The 22,579-nt window shown below is 39.6% G+C and overlaps 1 protein-coding gene and 1 long non-coding RNA gene across 5 annotated transcripts in view; one reads left to right on the plus strand and one right to left on the minus strand.

The window, feature by feature from the left end:
* The window catches only part of LOC116756679, a 46,474-nt gene extending 40,606 nt beyond the window's left edge, over positions 1–5,868 (minus strand). Inside the window, exon 1 of one of the 2 annotated variants that reach the window (XR_004350729.1) lies at positions 5,734–5,868. This is a non-coding gene — a long non-coding RNA (uncharacterized LOC116756679). The remainder of the gene's footprint in view (positions 1–5,733) is intronic. The other variant, XR_004350730.1, reaches the window with a different exon arrangement.
* The window catches only part of ACTR3 (actin related protein 3), a 57,490-nt gene continuing 40,735 nt past the window's right edge, over positions 5,825–22,579 (plus strand). Inside the window, exon 1 of one of the 3 annotated variants that reach the window (XM_032637513.1) lies at positions 5,825–6,258. In XM_032637513.1, coding sequence (XP_032493404.1) covers positions 6,215–6,258 — 44 coding nt within the window. In that variant the 5' untranslated portion in view covers positions 5,825–6,214. Of the gene's footprint in view, positions 6,259–6,471; positions 6,730–22,579 lie in introns of those variants that run through there. The other 2 variants (XR_004350728.1, XM_032637512.1) reach the window with 2 other exon arrangements.

Below are 22,579 nucleotides of genomic sequence, written 5' to 3' on the forward strand. Positions count from 1 at the left end.
TGGGAGAAAATATTTGCAAATGAAGCAACTGACAAAGGATTAATCTCCAAAATTTATAAGCAGCTCATGCAGCTCAATAACAAAAAAACAAACAACCCGATCCAAAAATGGGCAGAAGACCTAAACAGACATTTCTCCAAAGAAGATATACAGATTTCCAACAAACACATGAAAGAATGCTCAACATCATTAATCATTAGAGAAATGCAAATCAAAACTACAATGAGATATCATCTCACACTGGTCAGAATGGCCATCATCAAAAAATCTAGAAACAATAAATGCTGGAGAGGGTATGGAGAAAAGGGAGCACTGTTGCACTGCTGGTGGGAATGTGAATTGGTACAGCTACTATGGAGAACAGTATGGAGGTTCCTTAAAAAACTACAAATATAACTACCATATGACCCAGCAATCCCACTACTGGGCATATACCCTGAGAAAACCATAATTCAAAAAGAGTCATGTACCAAAATGTTCATTGCAGCTCTATTTACAATAATAGCCTGGAGATGGAAACAACCTAAGTGTCCATCATCGGATGAATGGATAAAGAAGATGTGGCACATATATACAATGGAATATTACTCAGCCAGAAAAAGAAACGAAATTGAGTTATTTGTAGTGTGGTGGATGGACCTAGAGTCTGTCATACAGAGTGAAGTAAGTCAGAAAGAGAAAGACAAATACCGTATGCTAACACATATATATGGAATATAAGAAAAAAAAATGGTCATGAAGAACCTAGGGGTAAGACGGGAATAAAGACACAGACCTACTAGAGAATGGATTTGAGGATATGGGGAGGGGAAAGATAAGCTGTGACAAAGTGAGAGAGTGGCATGGACATATATACACTACCAAACGTAAAACAGATAGCTAGTGGGAAGCAGCCGTATAGCACAGGGAGATCAGCTTGGTGTTTTGTGATCACCTGGATGGCTGGGATAGCAAGGGTGGGAGGGAGGGAGACGGAAGAGGGAAGAGATATGGGAACATATGTATATGTATAACTGATACACTTTGTTATAAAGCAGAAACTAACACATCATTGTAAAGCAATTATACTCCAACAAAGATGTTAAAAAAATGAAAAAAGAAGAATCCACCTGCCAATGCAGGGGACACGGGTTCAGTCCCTGGTCTGGGAAGTTCCCACATGCCGCGGAGCAACTGAGCCCGTGCACCACAACTACTGAGCCTGCGCTCTAGAGCCTGCGAGCCACAACTACTGAAGCCCATGGACCTGGAGCCCGTGCTCCACAACAAGAGAAGCCACCGCAATAAGAAGCCCGCACACCGCAACAAAGAGTAGCCCTCTCTCGCCGCAACTAGAGAAAGCCAGTGTGCAGCAATGAAGACCCGATGCAGCCAAAAATAAAAACAAATAAACAAATCAATTAATTTAAAAAGCGACCCACCATAGTCCTAGTTGACTGGCCATTTTATGCATTAGACTTGGCTCTGAAAAAATAATTTTGAGCCAATTCTAAAAATTAAACCTACCCACAAAGGGCCAAGATTTGTTACCAATGAAGATATTTAAAGGAATGTGCAACAGGCTCTGAAGGCAAGTTCAAAGGAAACTTTCCAAAAATATTTTGCATGATGACAGTGTTAAAAGAGTAAGCACACAGTCCCCAAGAGAAGTTCTGTGAAAAGGAGGACCAACTTTTGGATGTTTAGGTCTGTGTAAGTAATAAGTAAAAGAGTCATTACTTTATAATTTAACCATATTCCTCTTGATCTGTTCATAAAATCATTTTATAATTTGTAATATGCTTTTTTAAAAATTTAAGCTTTACAACAACCCTGTGGGTTAGGTATTCCTGCCATTTTTATAGATGAAGAAACAAATTAATTTACAAAGCTCATACTCAAGTTTCTTGATTCCAAGTTCAGTGTTCTCTCAACATACGAAGTTATCTAAGATTACACAACTTGAGAAAGGAGAATCCACAGTTCACAGCCGTCATCCCCACTGACCACTAGGCTGCATGGACATCTTGACCATTTATCCATCTTGACCATTTATCTATCTGCTTTAATCAATGCTCTCTGTAGATTTGACTGGTCTGCCAACTTGCAAATAGTCACCCGTGCAGCAAGTACCTAAGCTGAGATAATAATGTTTAAAAACATAATAATGTTTAAAAAAATAATAATGTTTCCCACTTTAAAATAATGGAGATTGAGTGACGTGAATTTCTTGGACATTTTAAGATTCAGAGACGTGCTAAACTGGCCTTAAGACACAGAAATGACCTAGGAAATCTCATGGTAACTGGTAACCAGTGTATCAGTCAAAATTAAACAATGCTTGTGGCATTATAACTAAAGAGCCCTGAAAAGGGGTCAGAACTGGGTTTTGGTCTGGACTCTGTTCCCTAGTTTGCCTAAGATAATGGGAAAATCACTTAAGCTTTCTGGGCTTCTGTATCACTTAGGGTTCTTAAATTTGATGCAGGTAATGGGAACTGATTGCTGCTAACTTAGGCAGAAGGGGATTTATTGGAAGGATACTGTAAGACACACAAATGCTTGAAAGGCTGGGAACTGGGCTTGGAAACTAACAAGAAGAAAGCACCTGGTTGACCTGAACTAAAAGGGAAATTAGGGTGCTACCAGGGAGTAATGGATTTAGGGCAGTGAAACAAACCCCACCCATCCACCACTGCTTTCCTTTCCACATCTTACAAGATCATCTCCAAGAGGGCTTCTAGTTCAGACATAGTCTATTTCTCTGTATTTGGAGAAGGATGGGCAGGAAGCAGGGGGTGCATATGCAAACACGGTGGTCAGAAATGCTTTGGCCAGATGTGCCTCCAGAGTACAGACACTGACAACGTGGCACGTAGGAAGCAGGAAGTAGAAGGGGTGTTGAGCAAGCAAAGCGCTGGGGCAGACGTTATGAGGAACCTCCACAAATGACACTTCTCATAAGTGCTGCAAGCTTCCGAACGCTTCTAACAGTCACAGCCTTATAGAAGAAGGACAGTCCTGACTACGTGAAAGAAACTGTGGCAGGGTTCCTCACGCCTATGAAATGAGATACAGCACCTAGCACTGACATGAACTTCATATTTGAATGTAATACACAAGTAAACATTAAACAGCCTCTCAAATCAAACGTTGAAAACTGACAGACTACAGGTCAGATACAGCCTTCAAAGAATTAGTTACCAACAGATACAAATACACATTTCTGACTTTTCTTGAATAAAGGGAGGCTTTGGCAACACCAGGCCTACATTCCCGCATAGCCACAGTTTTCTACTGTCTTCTGTGGGCTCTCCGCGTTGCCATACCCTCCTCATAGCCCTCTTCACTTATAATGTTGCCTGCCTGGGCTGTGGGAGCATTCTAGTCTCTGAACACTGATGTAACTACTTCCATGACAACCCACCCAAGGCCAGCATTTGGACAGCCATTGTGAGGATCTACCACTATGGGTTTCCCTGAGCGTGAGAACTTCCCTGAGTTCAAGTTCCTAACCTCTGTCCTCGGGACCCCTTAGGTAAGATCCCTTTAGTCCTGACTGACCATCTGTGATGCTGGAAACAACCATTTGCTCTACTGCAACCAAGCCACATCTCCCTCCTCTGTCAGAGCCAATCTTTAGGCATCTGGTCTCCCAAATGACCTTAAATACCTGATGGTGGAAAAGGCAGCAATGAATCCCCATATAGCATCTTCTACATGTAGGGAAAAACAAAACAACGCATCTGAACGAAGAATCACTTCTGTCTGCCTTCTTGTAAGACAATCTCTGAGGAAAGCCTCCCCTGAGGATTATTTATTTTCTGTGAGTAGCTGGGGATGTGCTGAGCACCAGTTGATGGTAATGATGATGATGCCCCTTAGTAAGTCTCCTTTGCACGTATCCAATCCCATCTGGATGCTACTCCTCACACGTTTCTATCCCTGAATGCCAGCATCATGTATGATATACGACCATTCACTTCACTCTTTACTCTGTGGGATCTATTCCCTGCAAAGCAGCCAGAACATTTCCTTGCTTAAGTCTCTTTGATGGCTTCCAAATAGCTTTCAGGCTAAATTTTAAGACACTTAAGGATGCAAATCCTTGCATCATTTGATTCTTCTCTCTCAGGTTTCATCTCCCATTCTGTCTTCCCTGGCTCACTTCACTTTGATCACTTGCGTCTTCTTTCAATTTGTGGAAGAAGCCAAGCTCTTTCTCACCTCAGGGCCTTGACTCCTGCTGTTCCCACTTCCTGGAGGGCTCCCCTTCTTCCTCACCCTCTCCTCTATTTCCTACTATCCTCCAGCCCTCAGCTTTTAAATGCTACTTTGTCAGAGAAGCCTCCCCTACCCGCTACCTCCCTCCCATTCTCCCACTCCCCCCCCATTTCTCAGAGCCCCCTGCTTTCTGACTTCTATTGCTCTTAACACAATTTGTGTGTTTCCCCACTAAACCGTAAACTCTACAGCACAGAGACCTTATCTATTTTATGCCTATGGAATATTTAGGGTCAGCAGAGTCCCTGTCATAATCGAGTGGGTGAGCAATCCTCATCTGCCAAATGAATGAAAAACCTATACCCCATCCCCCAGGCTGGTCTAAATCTTCTGGAGTAATTAGACATCCTTTCTGAGGAAAAATATTTCTATTTCAGTCACATATAAGCACATCCACATGGTTTATCAGAAGGTAAGCCTGGTGGAGAAAAAATCTATTCACTTTATAGTTTTCCCAGGTTGGGGGGCAGGCGGGTCCCAGACCATCACCTGGGAACTCGGTAGAAATGCACATTACCAGGGTCCCCTCCACACCAAATCATCAGGAGAATTCATGACCCAGCATTCTGTGCTTTAACAAGCCTTCCACGTAATTCTCATGCACACTTTGAAAAGTCTGAAAACCACTGTTCCAGGCTTTCCAGTTTTTAGCTTTTTTTTTTTCTAATTAAAATTTTTGGTCCTTAATCTTTGGTTTCATCCTGCAAAACTAGAACAGTAGAATCTTAAACTACTCCAGAGGGAAATCTTTGTCATTGTCCAAAGCCGTCAAAGGTGTATTTGTGGGGCTTCCCTGGTGGCGCAGTGGTTGAGAGTCCGCCTGCCGATGCAGGGGACATGGGTTCGTGCCCCGGTCCGGGAGGATCCCACATGCCGCGGAGCGGCTAGGCCCATGAGCCATGGTCGCTGAGCCTGCGCGTCCGGAGCCTGTGCTCCGCAACGGGAGAGGCCACAATAGTGAGAGGCCCGCGTACCGCAAAACAAACAAACAAACAAAAAGGTGTATTTGTGTAGAGTATGTTACGTAGACCATATTCTCGGGAGGTGTGCCTTCCTCGTGGGCACAGGCCTGCCCTCCGGAGGGCCTGCAATCTAAACCGTGTTGTAACGCTTGCAACACGCGAGGCTGTAACAACGCACAAGCGTAACTGAAAAAAAAAAAAGGACGCACAAAGGCAGAAGAGCCACGGTGCAAGCCTTTGTTCAACCCTCCACCGACTGCTCACCCTCGGTCTGATATCGCTCTTTTCCACGCGGAAAACCAGCCCCTCAAGTTAGAAAAAAAGGATGTGTGCCGCCGACAACGTTTTCCATTAGGCCGTTTTCCCCGGGGCACCGGAAAAGATATTCGCGGCTGCGATAGGCGGTCCCACCCCTCCCTCAACCAAGCACAGAAGTAACTGAAACTATCAGCCCCTTTCCAGCTTCAGAAGGAGACTTGGCGGCTCGGGCCGACTTCCCCGCCCCTACCTGGACGAACACCCGAAGTGGACTTCCTCACCGTCGGGACCGGAGCGGCGGCCGGAGGCGCACCTCACTGCGCATGCTCTCTCGCCCCGCCCGCCCGGAGCCAGAACGGGGAGCGCTCGCGGCCTGGGCCTGGCCTGGCCGGGGCGTCGGCACCGGCAGCCATCTTGGCTTCCCGGGGAAAGGCGGCGCGAGGGGAAGAAGTTGTAGGGTGGGGGCAGGAGCGAGAAGGAGGGGAGAGAGCGGGGGAGGAGGCCGCGGCGGGGCAGGGCGGGGACTGCCTGCCCGCCCGGGTTGCGGAAGTGGTAGCCGCTGACCGAACCTGCTGCTCTCTCGCTACTGCTTTGGCTTCCCGGCTACCCCGCGGACGGAGAGGGCGGCCTGGCCGTGGATGGTCAGATAGCCTCTACCTCTCGCCGCCCATCCCTGGCCCCAACCGGCACGGAGCAGACGGCGGCAGCGGCAGCAGCAGGCGAGGAGGAAGATGGCGGGACGGTTGCCGGCCTGTGTGGTGGACTGTGGCACGGGGTAAGGGGACTGATGGGCGGGGGTGGGGAAACTGAGGCGGAGGGAGGAAAATGGCGGGGCCGGCAGGGGGCCGGGAGATGAACGGTGCCGCGAGTTGCCGCTGCCGGCTGTGTCCACCCCGGCTCCGCCGGCTGGCGAGGGGTGGGGCCCGGAGCTACGGCCTCCCTCGTACCTCGCGCTTCACCCTCTGGGAGCCGGGCGGGTGCGAGGGGCCGAGAAGCCCCCGGGGAGCGGCCTCCTCCGCCCGACCCCTCCCAGCCCTTCCCCCACCGCGGTGGGCACCGCCGCCCGCGGAGCTGCGGGGATGGTCGCCTTCCCGGAGCCCGCGGTCGCGTTGGGGTGGTCGCGGAGCCTGGCGCGCTCAGCCCTCCTTTCCCCGCGTGCCGCCTCCTGCCCGTGGGTTTGGGCACCGCGGGGCATCGAGCGCGGGGACTGGCCTGGCAGAGGAGCGAGGAAAGAGAAGCGCTCCTGGTAGGTTTTGCAAGATTGCTGTGACAACACTCTGCCCGGGGTGTGGGTGGGGAAAGGGAAGAGTCGGACTCGGAAAATGGGAACCTAGAGCGGGGCTTTCATTTGACCACCTGCCTCCTCTTGCTTTTCGACCCCCGGTCTTTTTCATCTCCCACGACGTTCTTACCGGTCAACCAAGTCACAGTTTAATTTGAGAGAAAGATGTCATGTGTTACTTCTCTTGCCTCGAAAAAGTCCCCCAGTGAGCAAGCGCGCTGCAACTTCCTTAGTTTTGTCAAAGCCGCTTCCTGCTTTCAGTCTTTTATATCCTTATAAGGCAGTTTTTCGTTTCCAACCTGAACACATCTTATTAGAATTTTCAAAATTAAACAGTTTTCACATAGGCTGAGTTACTGGTGCTGGGTGTCAGTTTATGGGAACCTAAAAAAATGTATTTGTGTTCCACGGAGAGGGAGGAAGGGAAGCACCCAGGAGGCTTAATTTAAGTTGTATACGTTCATTCTGTGACGGTATCTTAAGGCGCGAGGAAGGTGATAGAGTTGTCAAGGGATGTGCTTGCTTTGCAAGGAGCTGTTTATCATAGATCTGTAGTGTAGGTTACTCAAATACAGGATGGCGTGAAAGTGGTCGTTCCTTTTGTGTTAATAGGCATTTTAGAGAGTTGCAGCACGTTTTATACTTACGTAGAAAATACTGCCAGTATTTTAATGTAGAGTGACTGCTTTACGTTGCAGTATCGGAAGTGTTTTCTTTTGTCCGTGTGTATACCTTGCTGATATATTATTACTTCTCTCATTTCCCAAATACTCCACATTTTTTGTTTGGGGGGTTGTTGTGAGAAGTGGACTGCCAGCCTTTTCCCCCCGTTTTTACTATTCAGCAAACTATTGTTACTTAAAGGATGGTCTGCTCCTCGCTATTTGCTCTCTGTTAACATTTCTCTGTAATCTTCATGCTCATACCTTTATGCAAATGTGGCAGTTTCCAAAATCCCAGCCGTGCATAGGGAAACAACCGATTTATTAATATGTTAATATAATAGTAATATAGGAAACACGAGCCTCGTTTAGCCTTGAAACTTCCATGTAGTTTTTTGATGGACAGCTAATTAAAGTTTTTTTTCCTTAATCCAATTTCATTTCCCTGAACCAGTATTTTTTTTTCCCCCTCCCTTCTTAGTCCAGCTGGTGAGTAGTTTTATGTGTAGGGTGAGTTTTAAAATTAGATTTGGCAGCCTGACTAACAAAGATTTTCAAGTATGTTTTGTTAAAGTGAAAAATATTGCTACATAATTAATATACTATGCTTTAGTAATCATTGCCTTGTCAGTAAAATTAGTGTAGATAATTGTTGCCCTAATAAAGAACATGGTAACATCTTAAGTAGGGTGTTAACTCCTTCTCACTTTATTTTTTCCCTTTGGCAGTAGTTTTGGTTATTTTTGAATTAGTGTGCTGGGTATTTCATTGAGGTTAACTATCCTTAAGTGACCTCTTTCTGATAGGGCAGCCTTGAATTTAAAACACAGACTGAGTGAGCAGGAGGTGTGGGGGACAGGGGTTCAGTCTATGCTTAGGATATTTTTGTTTTAATATAGCGGTTACTCTTACATTATTACATTAGTTTTATCTCACCGGCAGAGGTTGTTAGCTGGACACTCATGATGTAAATGGAACTGATTAGGATACTTCTCACTTCCTTTTACCATCTGTCAGTCTCTGAAATTCCACCTTTAGATATCCATTTATTTTGGTTTTCAGAAGGCATTTTGGTCTTTCCTGTTGCCCATTATGCAATCCTGGAAAGTTACACCTTCAACTTTATTAGCACTTAAAGGATAGCTCATTGAAATTGGGCTTGTGATAAGCATCTCTAAATAAGGCCTTAATAGAGAGTTTCATGTTCCAGAATACTGTATGATCCGAGATGCAAATTGTGCACCTACAATTTGTGTGTTCCTTTGTGCTTTAGAGAATGCATTCATCAATCACAGTTAGCCACTTAATGTAAGTGAAAAATTATAACTGGAATCAAGTTGGTCATTCCATTTCATAATGTAAGTTAGGCAAACGGTGACTGGAAAAAGTGGCCATCTATGAAATTTGGTGGTCTTAGGTAAGAAAAGCTGTAAGAGTTTGGATACATGAAGCTTAATCCCTAAATTTAAAATTAGAGCTCCTCCAGCAAAAGTCTTTTATTTCAACGTAAGATAAAGAATCACCGGCCCAGATCATAAAAGAGAGAACTCCTCTGAAAAGAATTTAGAAAAAAATACTTCTTTCATATTGATAACATGTCTACATACTTTTTTGGTGGGTGATCTGTATTGGAATAGTAATGTAGAATAAAATTTTGGGACAGAGATTCTTATTGATAGAGCTGGTTGCTTAAGAACTAAGGTACAGACTCAAATGGGCTACCAGCGGTGAGGAAAATTTTTTTTTAAAGCAGTTTTTGAAACGTTGTAATACTTGTAAAGTTAAGATTATCCTAAATTATCTTTTGCATGTTTTCCCTCAGAATTCTTCAACATTCAAGCCATATAAAGGAACTCCTTATTTACTTTATTATGTTGTAGCATGTTTACAAAGCTTTGCATTGTGAAATTTCTCTTCCCTTTTACGTCTTTCCTCTTTTTTTCTCTAATAAATACTGTACTGGTAAATTATTTTCATTGATTATAATAGCAGAGTTATTATAGGCTTATTGTAGAGCTCTTGGGTATGTTCAGATCTGGAATGAGTTAAGGAATTTCTGAGTTAAACTTCTTAGCAATCTTAAAATGTAAGGATAAATATTTTGTTGGAGTCAGCAGATGAGGAGCTTATATTATTCATCCTGTCGTCACATTCTAGCTGTTCGTACAGGTAGGATGATCTTGTTTGAGAGCAGTGGGGAAGAGCTGAGTGGGTGGGAGAAAATATAAGTGGGAAGTTCATGTTTCTTACGTGAATTTTGTACATAATATGTAAAATACTATTTCTCCAGTTGTCTGCAAGGGCAGAAACATTCACAGTATCTATTTGTTACCAAAAAACATTCATTAAAACTCTTATTCCGTCATGGGTCTTGTTTTTTTTGCATGCTGTTTGCAGTAAGTATAGCACACTTGCTCCTGTTGAGAAGTTAGCTTCTTAGTCTTGCCTAAAATATCTTTCTCCTTTCCTTTCCTGCCAATCTCTTCCTGCCTGCCAATTTTGTGTTGGAATATTGACTTTGGATTGGGTGTATATGGAATCTAATGAACTTTTCAGCCTTATTGTAAAAAAGTTCAGAAATTTTACTTTTAAGCACAGAAGGGAAAGATCCACTAGAGGAGGACCTGCTGGTCAGGCTTTTTATTTAACTTATTTAATCTTGTGACAGCTATTTTTACCTCATATTACCAGTGAGAAAATAGGATCAGAGAATTCAAATTACTCTTAATGTCATGTAGGTGGGTTGTGAGAGTTGCTATTTGTATTTAAGGTTTTTTTTTTTGTTTTTTTTTTTGTATTTAAGCCCTGTGTTCTTTTTGTTACACCATGGGCACTTCTTTTCAGACCTATGCACGTTGCTTTCTTTGTATTAGTGAGGGTAACTCTTTATTCTTTTTTTAAAAAATTTTGTTTATTTTTGGCTGTGTTGGGTCTTTGTTGCTGCGCGTGGGCTTTCTCTAGTTGTGGCGAGCGGGGAGGTGCTCTTCGTTGTGGTGCGTGGGCTTCTCATTGCGGTGGCTTCTCTTGTTGCGGAGCACAGGCTCTAGGAGCGCGGGCTTCAGTAGTTGTGGCTCGCGGGCTCTAGGGCTCAGGCTCAGTAGTTGCGGTGCACAGGCTTAGTTGATCCGTGGCATGTGGGATCCTCCCGGACCAGAGCACGAACCCGTGTCCTCTGCATTGGCAGGCGGATTCCTTTTTCTTAAATTTATTTTATTTACTTATTATTTTTGGCTGCTTTGGGTCTTCGTTGCTGCGCGTGGGCCCTCCCTAGCTGCGGTGAGCCGGGGGCCACTCCTCGCCGCGGTGCAAGGGCCTCTCATTGTGGCGGCCTCTCCCCTTGTGGAGCACCGGCTCCAGGCGTGCTGGCCTCAGCAACCGTGGCACGCAGGCTCAGCAGTTGTGGCTCGCGGGCTCCAGAGTGCAGGCTCAAAAGCTGTGGCACACTGGCCCAGCTGCCCTGCAGCATGTGGGCTCCCCCCCCACTCCCCCCCCCCCAACCACCCCCAGGACCAGGGCTCGAACCCGCGTCCCCCGCGTTGGCAGGCATACTCCCAACCACTGCGCCACCAGGGAAGCTGTGCCAGGCAGATTCTTAACCACTGCGCCACCAGGGAGGTCCTTCTTAGATGATTTTTAAGCAGTCCTCTCAGCACCTGTTATGCAGAAATTCTGAAATAGGGTGTTGGCAGTGGGAATGAAGCAGAAGAGATAAATTTGGGAAAGATTGCTTCTTTTGTTTGTACCTTTCTTCTGGCAGTTATATTGTTTTGTACGGTTTATTTAAGGTTAGCAAGGGCTTTGTAGTCAGAGCTGTTTTTGAGTTCAAGCTCTACCATTTACTAGCTGTGTGACCTTGTACACTGCAGACTCTACAGGTCTTAATTTTGTAATTTGGAGATCATAGTATCTATCTTACGGGGTTTTTGTTTTTTGTTTTTTTGAGATAATGCACGAAGATGGTTCAGCACAGTGCTTGGTACATAGTAAGAGCTCAGTACAATGTAATTATTACTGTTATCAGTTAGCTCCCTTTTTTATTGAATTGAAAAGTCCTTAAGGAAAGGAACACATTGTCTTATGCTTATTTTCTTATTTCCTGTGGGCTTTGTCTACCGGTTCTTTGCTCAGTCAAAATGTTTTTGCTGATTTGAGAGATAGAGGTATAGCTAGGACTTGGCAGTTGTTTCTAGTATATCGTAAATAGCAATCAATGAAGATTTCCGATTCTGAGTTTGAGTGGGACAATAAGGAGTTGGTTTTAAGAATCTGAGTAAGATTGGAATTTGGATTGATCCATAATTGGAAATATTCTAAGGAGAAGTTAAAAATACAGGAGCTTCAGAAGTGAAGGTGGGGATTTGACAATAATTATTACCATTTTTAAATTGAAGCTAATAAAATGACAATTTAAAGAGAGAACAAAAAGAACATTAATCTTCCTTAAAAAATCTTGGTTATGTGATCTGGCTTCTTGAGCATCACAAAGAGAAGAATGAGTGAGCACTGTGGCTTGAAGTGGTGAGTGATTTCATCCCACTTTTTAGGAGGTAAGTCCTTGGGAGAGTTTAGCTCAAGGTAGAGCTGAATTTTCCTCCCAGTGTTCCTCCTTGTGCAGAATGCTCCCCCTCCAGCACGTGGAGACAGCTAAACGCTCCGACTAGGAGCAGAAGCCTGGGAGGGTTCAAATGTACCTTTAGGCAGTATGTTTTCTGAAATGAAATTCACCTGTAATAAAAGCGTTTCAATGCTCACCTGCAATTCTTTTGGAACTTGCAGCCTCTTTTATGACACTGTGGATCTGTGATAGCCACTAGCATAAAGAGGTAAGAGCAAAATAATAGCACTACATTAACAGGCTTTACAGCTTACCAAGCACTTATAAATTCATGAATTATTAAGTAATGGTGCAAGATAAGGTGATGTTATTGGATAAATATTTTAAATTTGGTTCTTCAAAATAGGATACTGATGAATACTGTTTTTTGTGTTGCTTGTTTTATATCTTTATGTGGGCCTTTATATCATAAAATGTATAAAAGGTACCTGCATAACTGATTAATACCAGAGCAGAAAGACAAATAGTATCTTAATTTTTCCAAAGGACTACTTTGTGGAATTTGAATAATTTTCTTTCAAAATTTTTTTCAAAACCTTTCCAAACTGTTCATTTAAACACAAGTCATTCTTGCATCCTCCTTGCAACCAGGAAGGGACCAGCCTTGAATTTGTGTGTCACGTACGTTCTTTCCCTCCTTCTCCTCCTCTTCCTCCCTACCCCTAACCCGTGCCTCAGAGACCATTTTCTTCATCTGTTCTGGTGCTGTTCTTCAAGGAGAATGAAGGCTTCTTGCCCTTTGTGAAAATGCCATACTCTTGTGAAGGATGTCTTTAACACTTTTTCAGTTACAGGGTTTAGTGTGAATGAGGGGTTGCTACAAGGAGGGTGGAAGTCTTAAAAGGGGGAACTAGGATGCAAAATACCTTACAGTTTAGGGTTGGGTTGGAAACTGTAAAAATATAAACTATGTTTTTAGTATTGGTCTATGATAAAACCCAAGTGTTTGCTTAAAGTTTTAGAGTTTAGTATAATTAAAATACAGTGTGCTTTTCTGCTTATAAGCATTTTAAAAATTCAGTTACTTTGAGGCTATTAAAAATAGCGTTTAATGTGTATTTGTGACACACTTTAGAGAAGCGCCTAATTACTCACACAGAGTTAATGGAGCTGAAAAAGAATTTGAGAAATAATTTAATCCACTCTATTTACAAATTAAACAGAGGTCCAGGGTTGAGAAATGTCTTTCAGGAGTGTGTTTTAGGTGTCAGTTGACAGCATTCTTGAATTCTTTTATGTTTTCTTAGGAGTTCATGTTTATGAGTTATAGTAATAGAAATTTCTTCTTAATAGTTGAAGTAACATGTATGTTTTTTGTAGTTAAAGTAGTCTTGTTTGAGATGTGGTGCAACACATGCATCAGAATTCTTTAGTGTTTCTGTTGTAATAAAAATGTGCAGTATAAGGCACAGATGAAAACCTGTGATTTTGTGTTCCCCAACAATGTTTGAGACCGTTTTCATAAAATTGATGATCTTTTCACAGAAATGTGCTTTTTTAATTGTTTTAGGCATTTAAATCTTAGATACATTTATTTTAGGTTTTGGATTTCAGTTATTTAAAGACTTATTACATGGAATGTTTACAAATCAGCCATTTCAAGGCCTTTTAAGAGTTTAACAGTTTCAGAAGCCCTGCGAAGTGGGTATGTACTGTTGTATAATTACCATTTTAAAGATGAGGAAAGTGAGGTATGGTGAGCTTAAGTAACTTGCTTATGTAAATAGTTAAGTAGTAGATATAGAAATTGAACCCTGAGGCAGTCTGACTCCAGGGCCCACTACTAGACTACTCCAACTTGGAATATTATTCAATAAGGGTGGTTAAATTGTTAAATCCAGTTTTTGAAGAGTGTTCAAATTTTTACATATTTAGAAAAATAATTTCTACTTTTAGAACTGTTAATTTTTAACAAATATGAACTATATAGGGAGGTCTTTGTGACCAGTTCTTTGATTTTATTAACCTGAAACACATGTAAGTTAAATGACATAGAATTATTTATTTAGTCCTTTGAATATTATAAGACATATTGTGTTCTACCATGGTAAAACTGACAATTGCTGGTTAATTCAGGACAGCTCAATTAAGGAAATGATGTTTTAATTACATATAACTTTAAAATGAAGGTGTACATATTCATTAAGCTACAATTTGAACATAAATAATCGATGCATTAAAAAAGTCATTTCCTCACTAATGATTGCATAAAATGTAGAGATGAAACAGTTGAACCTAAGAATAAAATAACTTAAGAATATAGGACTATAAAAAAATAATTTTTATGTTAGACTCAGAGGACTTAGTACACATTTGACATTTGACTCTGCAAATAATGAATATATAGATTAAAGGAAACACATGGTTATTAGAAAGTAGTTTTTTTTTTTCTAAACGAGAATGAACAGAATTGTTATTTCTGGAGTATATGATGAAGTAGGATGCATTTTATTGAAAAAGCACAGTAAGAGCTTGTATGTGTCCTGTTTGAAGGTATTTCTTTTAAAACTTTGTTTCATAATGGTCAAAAAGGTAGAGGTAACAGCAAAAGAGACTTTGGGGGGGCTTTTTTCCCTACCTTTTCTTGATGAATTTGTTATTTGTATAAAAGACTAGTTGAGAATTTTATTGCTTCCATAATGCCTTTCAAAGGGATGTTCCTTGCTTATTTAAGTTGCCTTACTGTCAGGGAAGTTATTTTAGAAACGAAACTTTGATTTTTTTAATAAAATGAAACTATTTAAAATTGAGAGCAAACTCTTGAGAAGTAGAAATGAGAGATGTAACTTGTGGTTATATGTGAGAAATTAGCTGCAAACAACAAAATAACTTTAGCTAACATAAGCAAAAAAAAGGGATTATTGAAGGGATATGATGTAGATCACAAAATTGATGAGAAGGCTGAAGAACCAGGTCCAGAAAAGCAGAGAAAAAGGAAGGTCAGGTATCAAGAGTCTGCTGCCAGTCATGCGGCAGAATTGCTGCAACTAGACACTAGCAATACGAAGTCTAAACCATTTTCTTCATCTTTTGGTTATTCAGTCAAGATTGAAAGTTCTGACTGAGGCTCAGATGGCTAGACATAGATCATGTGGAAATACAGAAGCTGACAGGAGTGGGATGGGTCAGCGTCAGTTCCCTCCTTCTATTAAGTGATGTGAGGTTTTGCCTCCTGTGGGTCCCTCAGGATAGGAATGGTGATTCAATTCTGGCAGAAAAAATAGTGTTCACTGTAGGGGAAAAGATGAGTATGGAGAAGTCAGTTGCTCATTTTTCTTTATGTTGCCTTAAATTCCTTATTATTTCATTTTGATAACTGCATGATCCATTACTGACTAGCAATTTGAATTAAAACTTTTTCCAAAAAATTCAGCCTAAACGTGTTGAAAGAGCAGTTTTTCTTTTCTTTTTTTTTTAAGAATAATGGATGGTGGTGTGAGTAGTATGGGATTTTTCATTAGAACAGAGGTATAATATTCTAGCAATTTGGCATTATGGAGTATTTTGGAAAACAGGACCTATTTGATAATGACAGGCTATTTTTTACATTTTTTTTTGAAATTGTAAACCAGGAATATAATTTAAAGAATTTGAGCTACACTTTTTTCCCCAAGAGATAATGGGATGTGTATATATATATGTATATGTGTGTGTGTGTGTGTATAAGTATATATACACACACACACATATATATAAAACTTGGAAGGGAGGAAATAGCTTATGCATTTCATTTGTTTATAGTTGGAGAAATTGGTCTTCAGTGAATAGTAAGCGTCATCTACGCAAATGAATACTTTTGCAGGACCTTTGTTGTGGGGAACATAAAGATGAATAGGAAATGCTGCTTGCCTTTAGGAAGCTCACATGTACACAAATGGTTATGACAGTATAGCAAATGCTCTGGTAGGTATAAAATGAAATTTTTTGGAATCACAGGTGAAGGAAAATTTACATTTTCTAGGGAGCATGAAAAAAAAATTTCCTGATAGAGATAATAATTGAAGTAGGCCTTTAAGGATAAGTAAAATATTGGTAGGCAGAAATAAGACTAGTGTACCAGGTGAGAGAACAGTGGGAGGAAATAATGAGGTGGGAAGTGTAAAGGTAGAATTTGGGTGTGTTAGGTTTGATATAGTACAAGGAAGTAGTAATGTTTGAGATAGTACAGAGAAGTAGTGAAATGTTTGGTATGATACAGGGAAATAGTGAAAGAATCTGATATATGGAAGGTGCTCAGTAAGTGCTTCTTGGGTTGAATTAAAGTAGAAAGATGTTGGAGCTGGATTATGGAAGCCTGGAAGGCCTTGAATTCTATACTAACTTCGTTCATGTTGTAGGTAGTATGAAGCCACAATCTGTTATAAACCAGGTTTATGAGAATAGGAAGTATATTTGATGACTTCGTTATGGTGATTTATGATGATAAAAAAATAATAGCAGACAGTCATGTAGTGCATACTATGTGCCATACACTGTTCGTTTGATTGCATTACATATATTAATTCATTTTATACCTAGCCCTATGAGATAGTTACTGTTATTCTCTTTTACAGATGAAACTGTGACACAGAGTGTAAATTACTTGCCAGAGATCACATAGGTAGCATGATAAACTATACTGTTAGTTCTTTCTCTGGTTTTATTGTGTATGTAATCGCTCATGCTTTAGGGAGACAGTACAAACCAGCATTGACTGGAGGCTGATAGATACTTAAGTTCAAATCTAGCTTTGCTATTTCTCTGAAGTGGTTTCTTCTCTGAGTTGCAGTTTCCCAATATGTAAAAAGAGAGAACATCCAGGGTAATGATAAATATTAGAGATAATGTAAAGTGCATAGCAAAATAATTGGCATACAGTAAATAATGGTGGCTCTAGTTATTAAGGGTGTTGAAAGTAATTAATTACTTATTTCACTATTACAGTGTTTTCAGTTCTATGCTGAACACTGGTATGTACAGAAAGCGATGGCATGGTTTTATACTTGAAGCTTACAGTTAAGTTACAGAGATGAAACTAATGTATGTGAAATAATTAAGGATGGCATTTATTTTATTAAAATATCTTACAATTTTATTTGTCAGTAAAGCTGGGGAGAAAAGTCAATGGATAATTATAATAACCTAATTGAGGCAGAACATCTAATGGTCAAAGCATTCAAGAATGAATGTTGAGTCATCTCCTCAGGCAAAGAACCATGAAGAGCTGAGTGTTGGGTGAGGACAAGGGTGTTGAAAGAAGGTGATTATAAATACCAGCAGTGTGACCTGCTGCACAAACCAGGACTGAAATAGTATTTTTTTTTTTCTGGTTATGTAGGCATTGCCAACATTTTTTTAAAATGAATTTTTATTGGTGTATAGTTGCTTTACAATGTTGTGTTAGTTTCTACTGTACAGCAAGATGAATCGGCTATACATATATCCTCTCTTTTTTGGATTTCCATCCCATTTAGGTCACCACAGAGCATTGAGTAGAGTTCCCTGTGCTAAAAGAGTAGGTTCTCATTAGTAAGGATGGCATTTTAGTATTTAGTTGTTTGGGGAGATTAATAAGGGCTGTAGTAGGTGGAGGTTGGTTTATGAATTTTATCAAATCCTTGGAAAAGTATAAATAGGATATGATAGATGGAAGGGTAGGAAGACTTTGTCAGGGTAAGATGTGTAAGCTAAGTTGAAAGCTTTATGATGGCAGGATGTCTTTTGTTCAGTCTCCAAGTTATGGCCTCATGCATAGTATTTAATAATGCCCAGCAAATAGTTTATTGATGAAGGGAAGTCAGGAAGGAGTCTCAAAATATTTGAGGGAGGGATCAGTTAGGAGATTGCCCTACCGGGAATTGAGGTATTCCTATTGGGAGCTTTGGGACAGCAAGTATTTTATTTATTAATTATCCTGCCTTATTTCAGAAGGAGTTTAAATGGGACACAATTGTTTGGAATGATTTGATGGGCAGTTGATTGTGTAGATCATTAAGCAGAAGACTGATAAAAGTTAAATTTATGCAGTATTAGTCTGAGTCTAGTGTTTTATTTTATTTTGTTTTTAACAGCTCTATTGAAATATAATTCACATACCGTAAAATTTACCCTTTTAAAGTGTATAACTGAGTGATTTATAGTATATCACCAAGTTGTGCAACCATCTCCACAGTCAATTTTAGAACATTTTTATCACACCAAAAAGAAACTTCATACCCATTTGCAGAAACTTTCCATTCTCGTCACCCTCAACCCTTGGCAACCACTAATTTACTTTCTATCCTTGTGGATTTGCCTATTTGGCTATTTCATATAAATGGAGTTATACAACTTGTGGCCATTTGTGACTGGCTTCTGTCGTGGGACAAGTATTGACTGCTGTAGTCTACATGTTTCGTGGTGGACTCTTGGACTGGTTAGTAGCAAAGAGGTTGGGAAAACATCGCCAAGAGTCTTTGAAAGAATAATTATGGGAGTGGATAGAAGGAAAAAAAGGACTCTGGATAAAGGAAAATGATCTGGGGAAGGAAATGTTTACTGAATACTTAGTGAGTGCCATCCACTGTTATCTTAATTGTCGTGACTGCCTTGCAAATTTGGTTTTATTCCTTAGGAATAAAGTCTATAATCACAAGACAGTAAATGGTGGAACAGACATTTCACTCATGATTTTCTGATTCTGTGGTCCATGTTCTTTCCTCCCTAAGAGTGAAAAGAAATTATTAGATTTTAAGTTTTAGATCTGGAAGAACTGGGAGAATATTTCTGTTGACATTTAGGAATCCAGATTCTTCCACTCAACAGTCTTGTCAGTCTTTTTGTGTTAAATAGTGACTTTCATGTAATGAGAAGAACATTGGAGGGAACTGGAAATGGAAATGCTTTTTAAAAAATTGCCAGTTATCTTTATAGCTAATTCCCTGTGAATTAGCCATTACATTCTTGTGCTAAAAGTTCCTCACACTACAAGTAGGAAGAAAACTATATAGCTAAGCTGAGACTTGAGATATCATGAAAGTTGGCATTCGGATTCATTTGTAGACCTCCATTTTCACTTAAAATTTGAAAATTATATGCTTGTTATGTAAAAATCTCTATGTGTACTTTACTTTGTTTTTATAGTATGTTAGGGTGGAAGCTGGTCATTCATATTGAGATAAAATTCTTTCAACTTTAAATTAGTGGTTCTCAATACCAAGAAATTTTGGAAAATGGGTTGTACTATTATTAAGGTTCTATCCACCCTAAAGTTCTAGGGTCTTATATTCATTTTGTTGTATGGTTTAAAATTGTTGAAACATTGAAAGTTAAAACTCTACTGCTGTTTCTCCCTTAGGTAGTCTGCAGAGTCACACACCATATTTAGCGTAATAGCTTTGGTACATATTTGTTCTTTTCTGGAATGATTTTTGTCCTAGCTTTTTATTCCAGTTCATTTTTGAAATGTAATTTTTTTTTTTTAAAGATTCTGTTCTCATTTATTGGTTCAATGTCTGTAATGTATTGGGATCTTCAAGTAGTTTTTTGCTTGATAAGGTTTTTCAAAGCAAAAAGAAAAGTGAACCATTGTATTAAATAAAAAAGTACTCTGTCAAATCAACTACATGCTTTCAATAAATAAACATGAATTTGCAGAATTAAAAATAATATCCAACATGAGGGATGCTACTGCTTTTACTACTTAAAAATATTCTTTCCATAAATAAATTTCTTCCTTTTAGAAAGGTATACCGAATAATATAACATATACCCCTGTTTATCAGAATCATTACCTGGTAATGATTCATTTCTTTTTGTTTTTTAAGACTGAAACAACATTATAAATGGCTCTCCTCAAATCCACTTTCCCCCCTGCCCAGAGGCAGTTAGGACCACAATAAAGTAACCATTTCTTGTATAAAATTCATTTTTTTTTTTTTGCTGTTCATTTCTATCAATCCGAGCTTTCCCTCTCTCCTAACATTATTACATTTCCACTGCTGTTCTTCTAGTCACTTTGATAACTTCAAAAGTGCTTTTGAATTCTCTCCTTTACTGTATTCCTTTCTCAAAGCAATTTCCAACTTTGCTGACCAAAACCAGCATTGTAGATCTTTTCTCATTGCTACCACAGTCCAGGGAGATTTTCTGTATATTTAACTTGCTTCCCTGGGCCACAAAGAAAAAATTTGGCTTAGTTTTTCAAAGTATTATATTGCCCTTATGAATTTCATAAACTTAGGGTAGCTTTGTCTTTTTCATTTTATGGTCTCTTTTTAAACACCACTTAGAAAATGACACTTTCTTATTTAAGTATAGGAAAGCATAAAGAAGTGAAGTAGATTAATGATTTCACTACCCGGATAACCCAATGACATGTTTTAAATTAAAGTAACATACATGCCTCTCTATGCATGAATTATCTCTGGAATACATAAGTGATTGCCTCTTGGGTTAGCAGTGGGGTGGCTAGGAGATAGGCCTGGTAGGGAAACTTACTTTAGTACTTTTTATGTGGTAGGGAAACTTACTTTAGTACTGCTTCTTGTTTTATTTGTTAAAATTTTTATCATGGGCTAATGTTACCTATTCAAAAATTCTTTTAAAAAATAATTTAGTGCATGGTTAGACCATTTAAGACAAGTACTAATTTGAAAAACAAAATTCTCCCATCCTGCTATCTGTAGATAATCAGAATTTACTATTTCTTGTGTAGACTTCCAGAAGACAAAGTGTATGTATATTCTAGCATTATATAATAGAATTATTCCTATGTAGTTTTATTTTTTCTCTACATATATATGTAAATTTTTGTTTACAATTGACATAAAAATATTTGATATGAAAGTATCAAGGTATTCACAAAATATATTTTCCCTGTTTAGGACTAGATGTGAAAGTATTCTCGAGATATTTCAAAGTAATAAAGTATAGTGTAATTAATATTAAAAATAGACACACGTGTACATAGGCAGGAAAACACATACACACGCACAATTTTTTAAGGAACTGCAAGTTGGAAGGTATTAGGACTGTACTAATTTTGCCTGGGAATCATACTGTGAAAATCAGATGTGTTCCCAAAGGACCGATGAAAATGGAAGATTTGAAAAGGGCCTTTGAGGAAAAAAAGGATTAGGATAAAATAAAACAAGAGCAACAATGAAAAGAAGGATGGAGCATTTATATTTTGTAAGAGCTAGGATTTATGTTTTTTGTTCCTAAATATAATTATCAAGGCTTTATAAAAGTGATTCTTTCTACTTCAGACAGAGTATATTGCAGGGGTTGAGGATTATGAAATTGTATTGTGGGTACTTAGATGAGTCTGGGAAGGGAAATAGGGTAGTCTTCCAACCAGTGAAATTCATTGAGGTGTTCTAAAAAGTAGAGCCTTGATTTTTGTACTATTAAACCATGCTTGACGTTAAACTGTTAATAGGCACATGTACATTTAAGATTGTTATGTCTTCTTGATGAATTTATCCTTTTATTATTATAAAATTTCTCTTTATCTCTGGTGTTAACTCTTTTTCTTCAAGAAGTTTCATCTAATATCAATACAGCCACTTCAGAGTTATGTTTGCTATTTGCCTTCCATCCATCTTTCTTCATTCTCCATCTCTAAAGTGCATATCATGCAGACAATATATAGTTGGGGCTTTCTTCCTTTTTCTTTCTTCCTTTCTCTTTCTTCTGTCTCCCTTCCTTCCTCCCTTTTAATTGGAGACTGTAGTGTGTTACATTTAACGTAAAAATTGGTACAGTTGAATTTTGGTATACCGTCTTATTTATTTTTTTACTTAGAGTTAATAATTTAAAACTTTATGCAGAGTAGAAACCATGCCTCTCTGTAGATCTGTTAACTCTCTTGACACTCCCTCTACCCTACTGTCCTTGTATGCTATAGTTATCATAGGTATTATATCTGCATATGTTATAACCCCACAAGATAATTTGATTTTTGCTTTAAATAGTCAACAGTGTGTTAAAAAATTAAGCAGAAAAAAGTCTCATTTACCTAGCTGTTTCCCATTTCTGATGTTCTTCATTAATACCACAGTTTCCCTCTGGTATCATTTCCCCTCAGCCTGAAGAACTTTATTTAGCTCAGGTTTGATGGCAGTGAGTTTTCTTTTCTTTTTTCATTTTTTTAAATAGATCTTTATTGGAGTATAATTGCTTCACAATACCGTGTTAGATTCTGTTGCACAACAAAGCGAATCAGCCATATGCACACACATGTCCCCATATCTCCTCCCTCTTGAGTCTCCCCCCCATCCTTCCTGTCTCACCCCTCTAGGTCATCGCAAAGCACCAAGCTGATCTCTCTGTGCTGTGCTGCTGCTTTCCCGCCAGCCAACTGTTTTACATTTGGTAGTGTATATATGTCGATGCTACTCTCACTTCACCCTCCCGCCCCATGTCATCGAGTCTATTCTCTATGTCTACCTCTTTATTCCTGCCCTGCAACTAGGTTCATCAGTACCATTTATTTATTTTTAGATTCCATGTATATAATCCTTTGTAGTTCTGCAATGTCAGTTGTGATTTCTCCTTTTTCATTTCTAATTTTATT

The sequence above is a fragment of the Phocoena sinus genome, chromosome 7 (genome assembly GCF_008692025.1).
Source record: "Phocoena sinus isolate mPhoSin1 chromosome 7, mPhoSin1.pri, whole genome shotgun sequence".
NCBI classification, from domain to species: Eukaryota; Metazoa; Chordata; class Mammalia; order Artiodactyla; family Phocoenidae; genus Phocoena; species Phocoena sinus.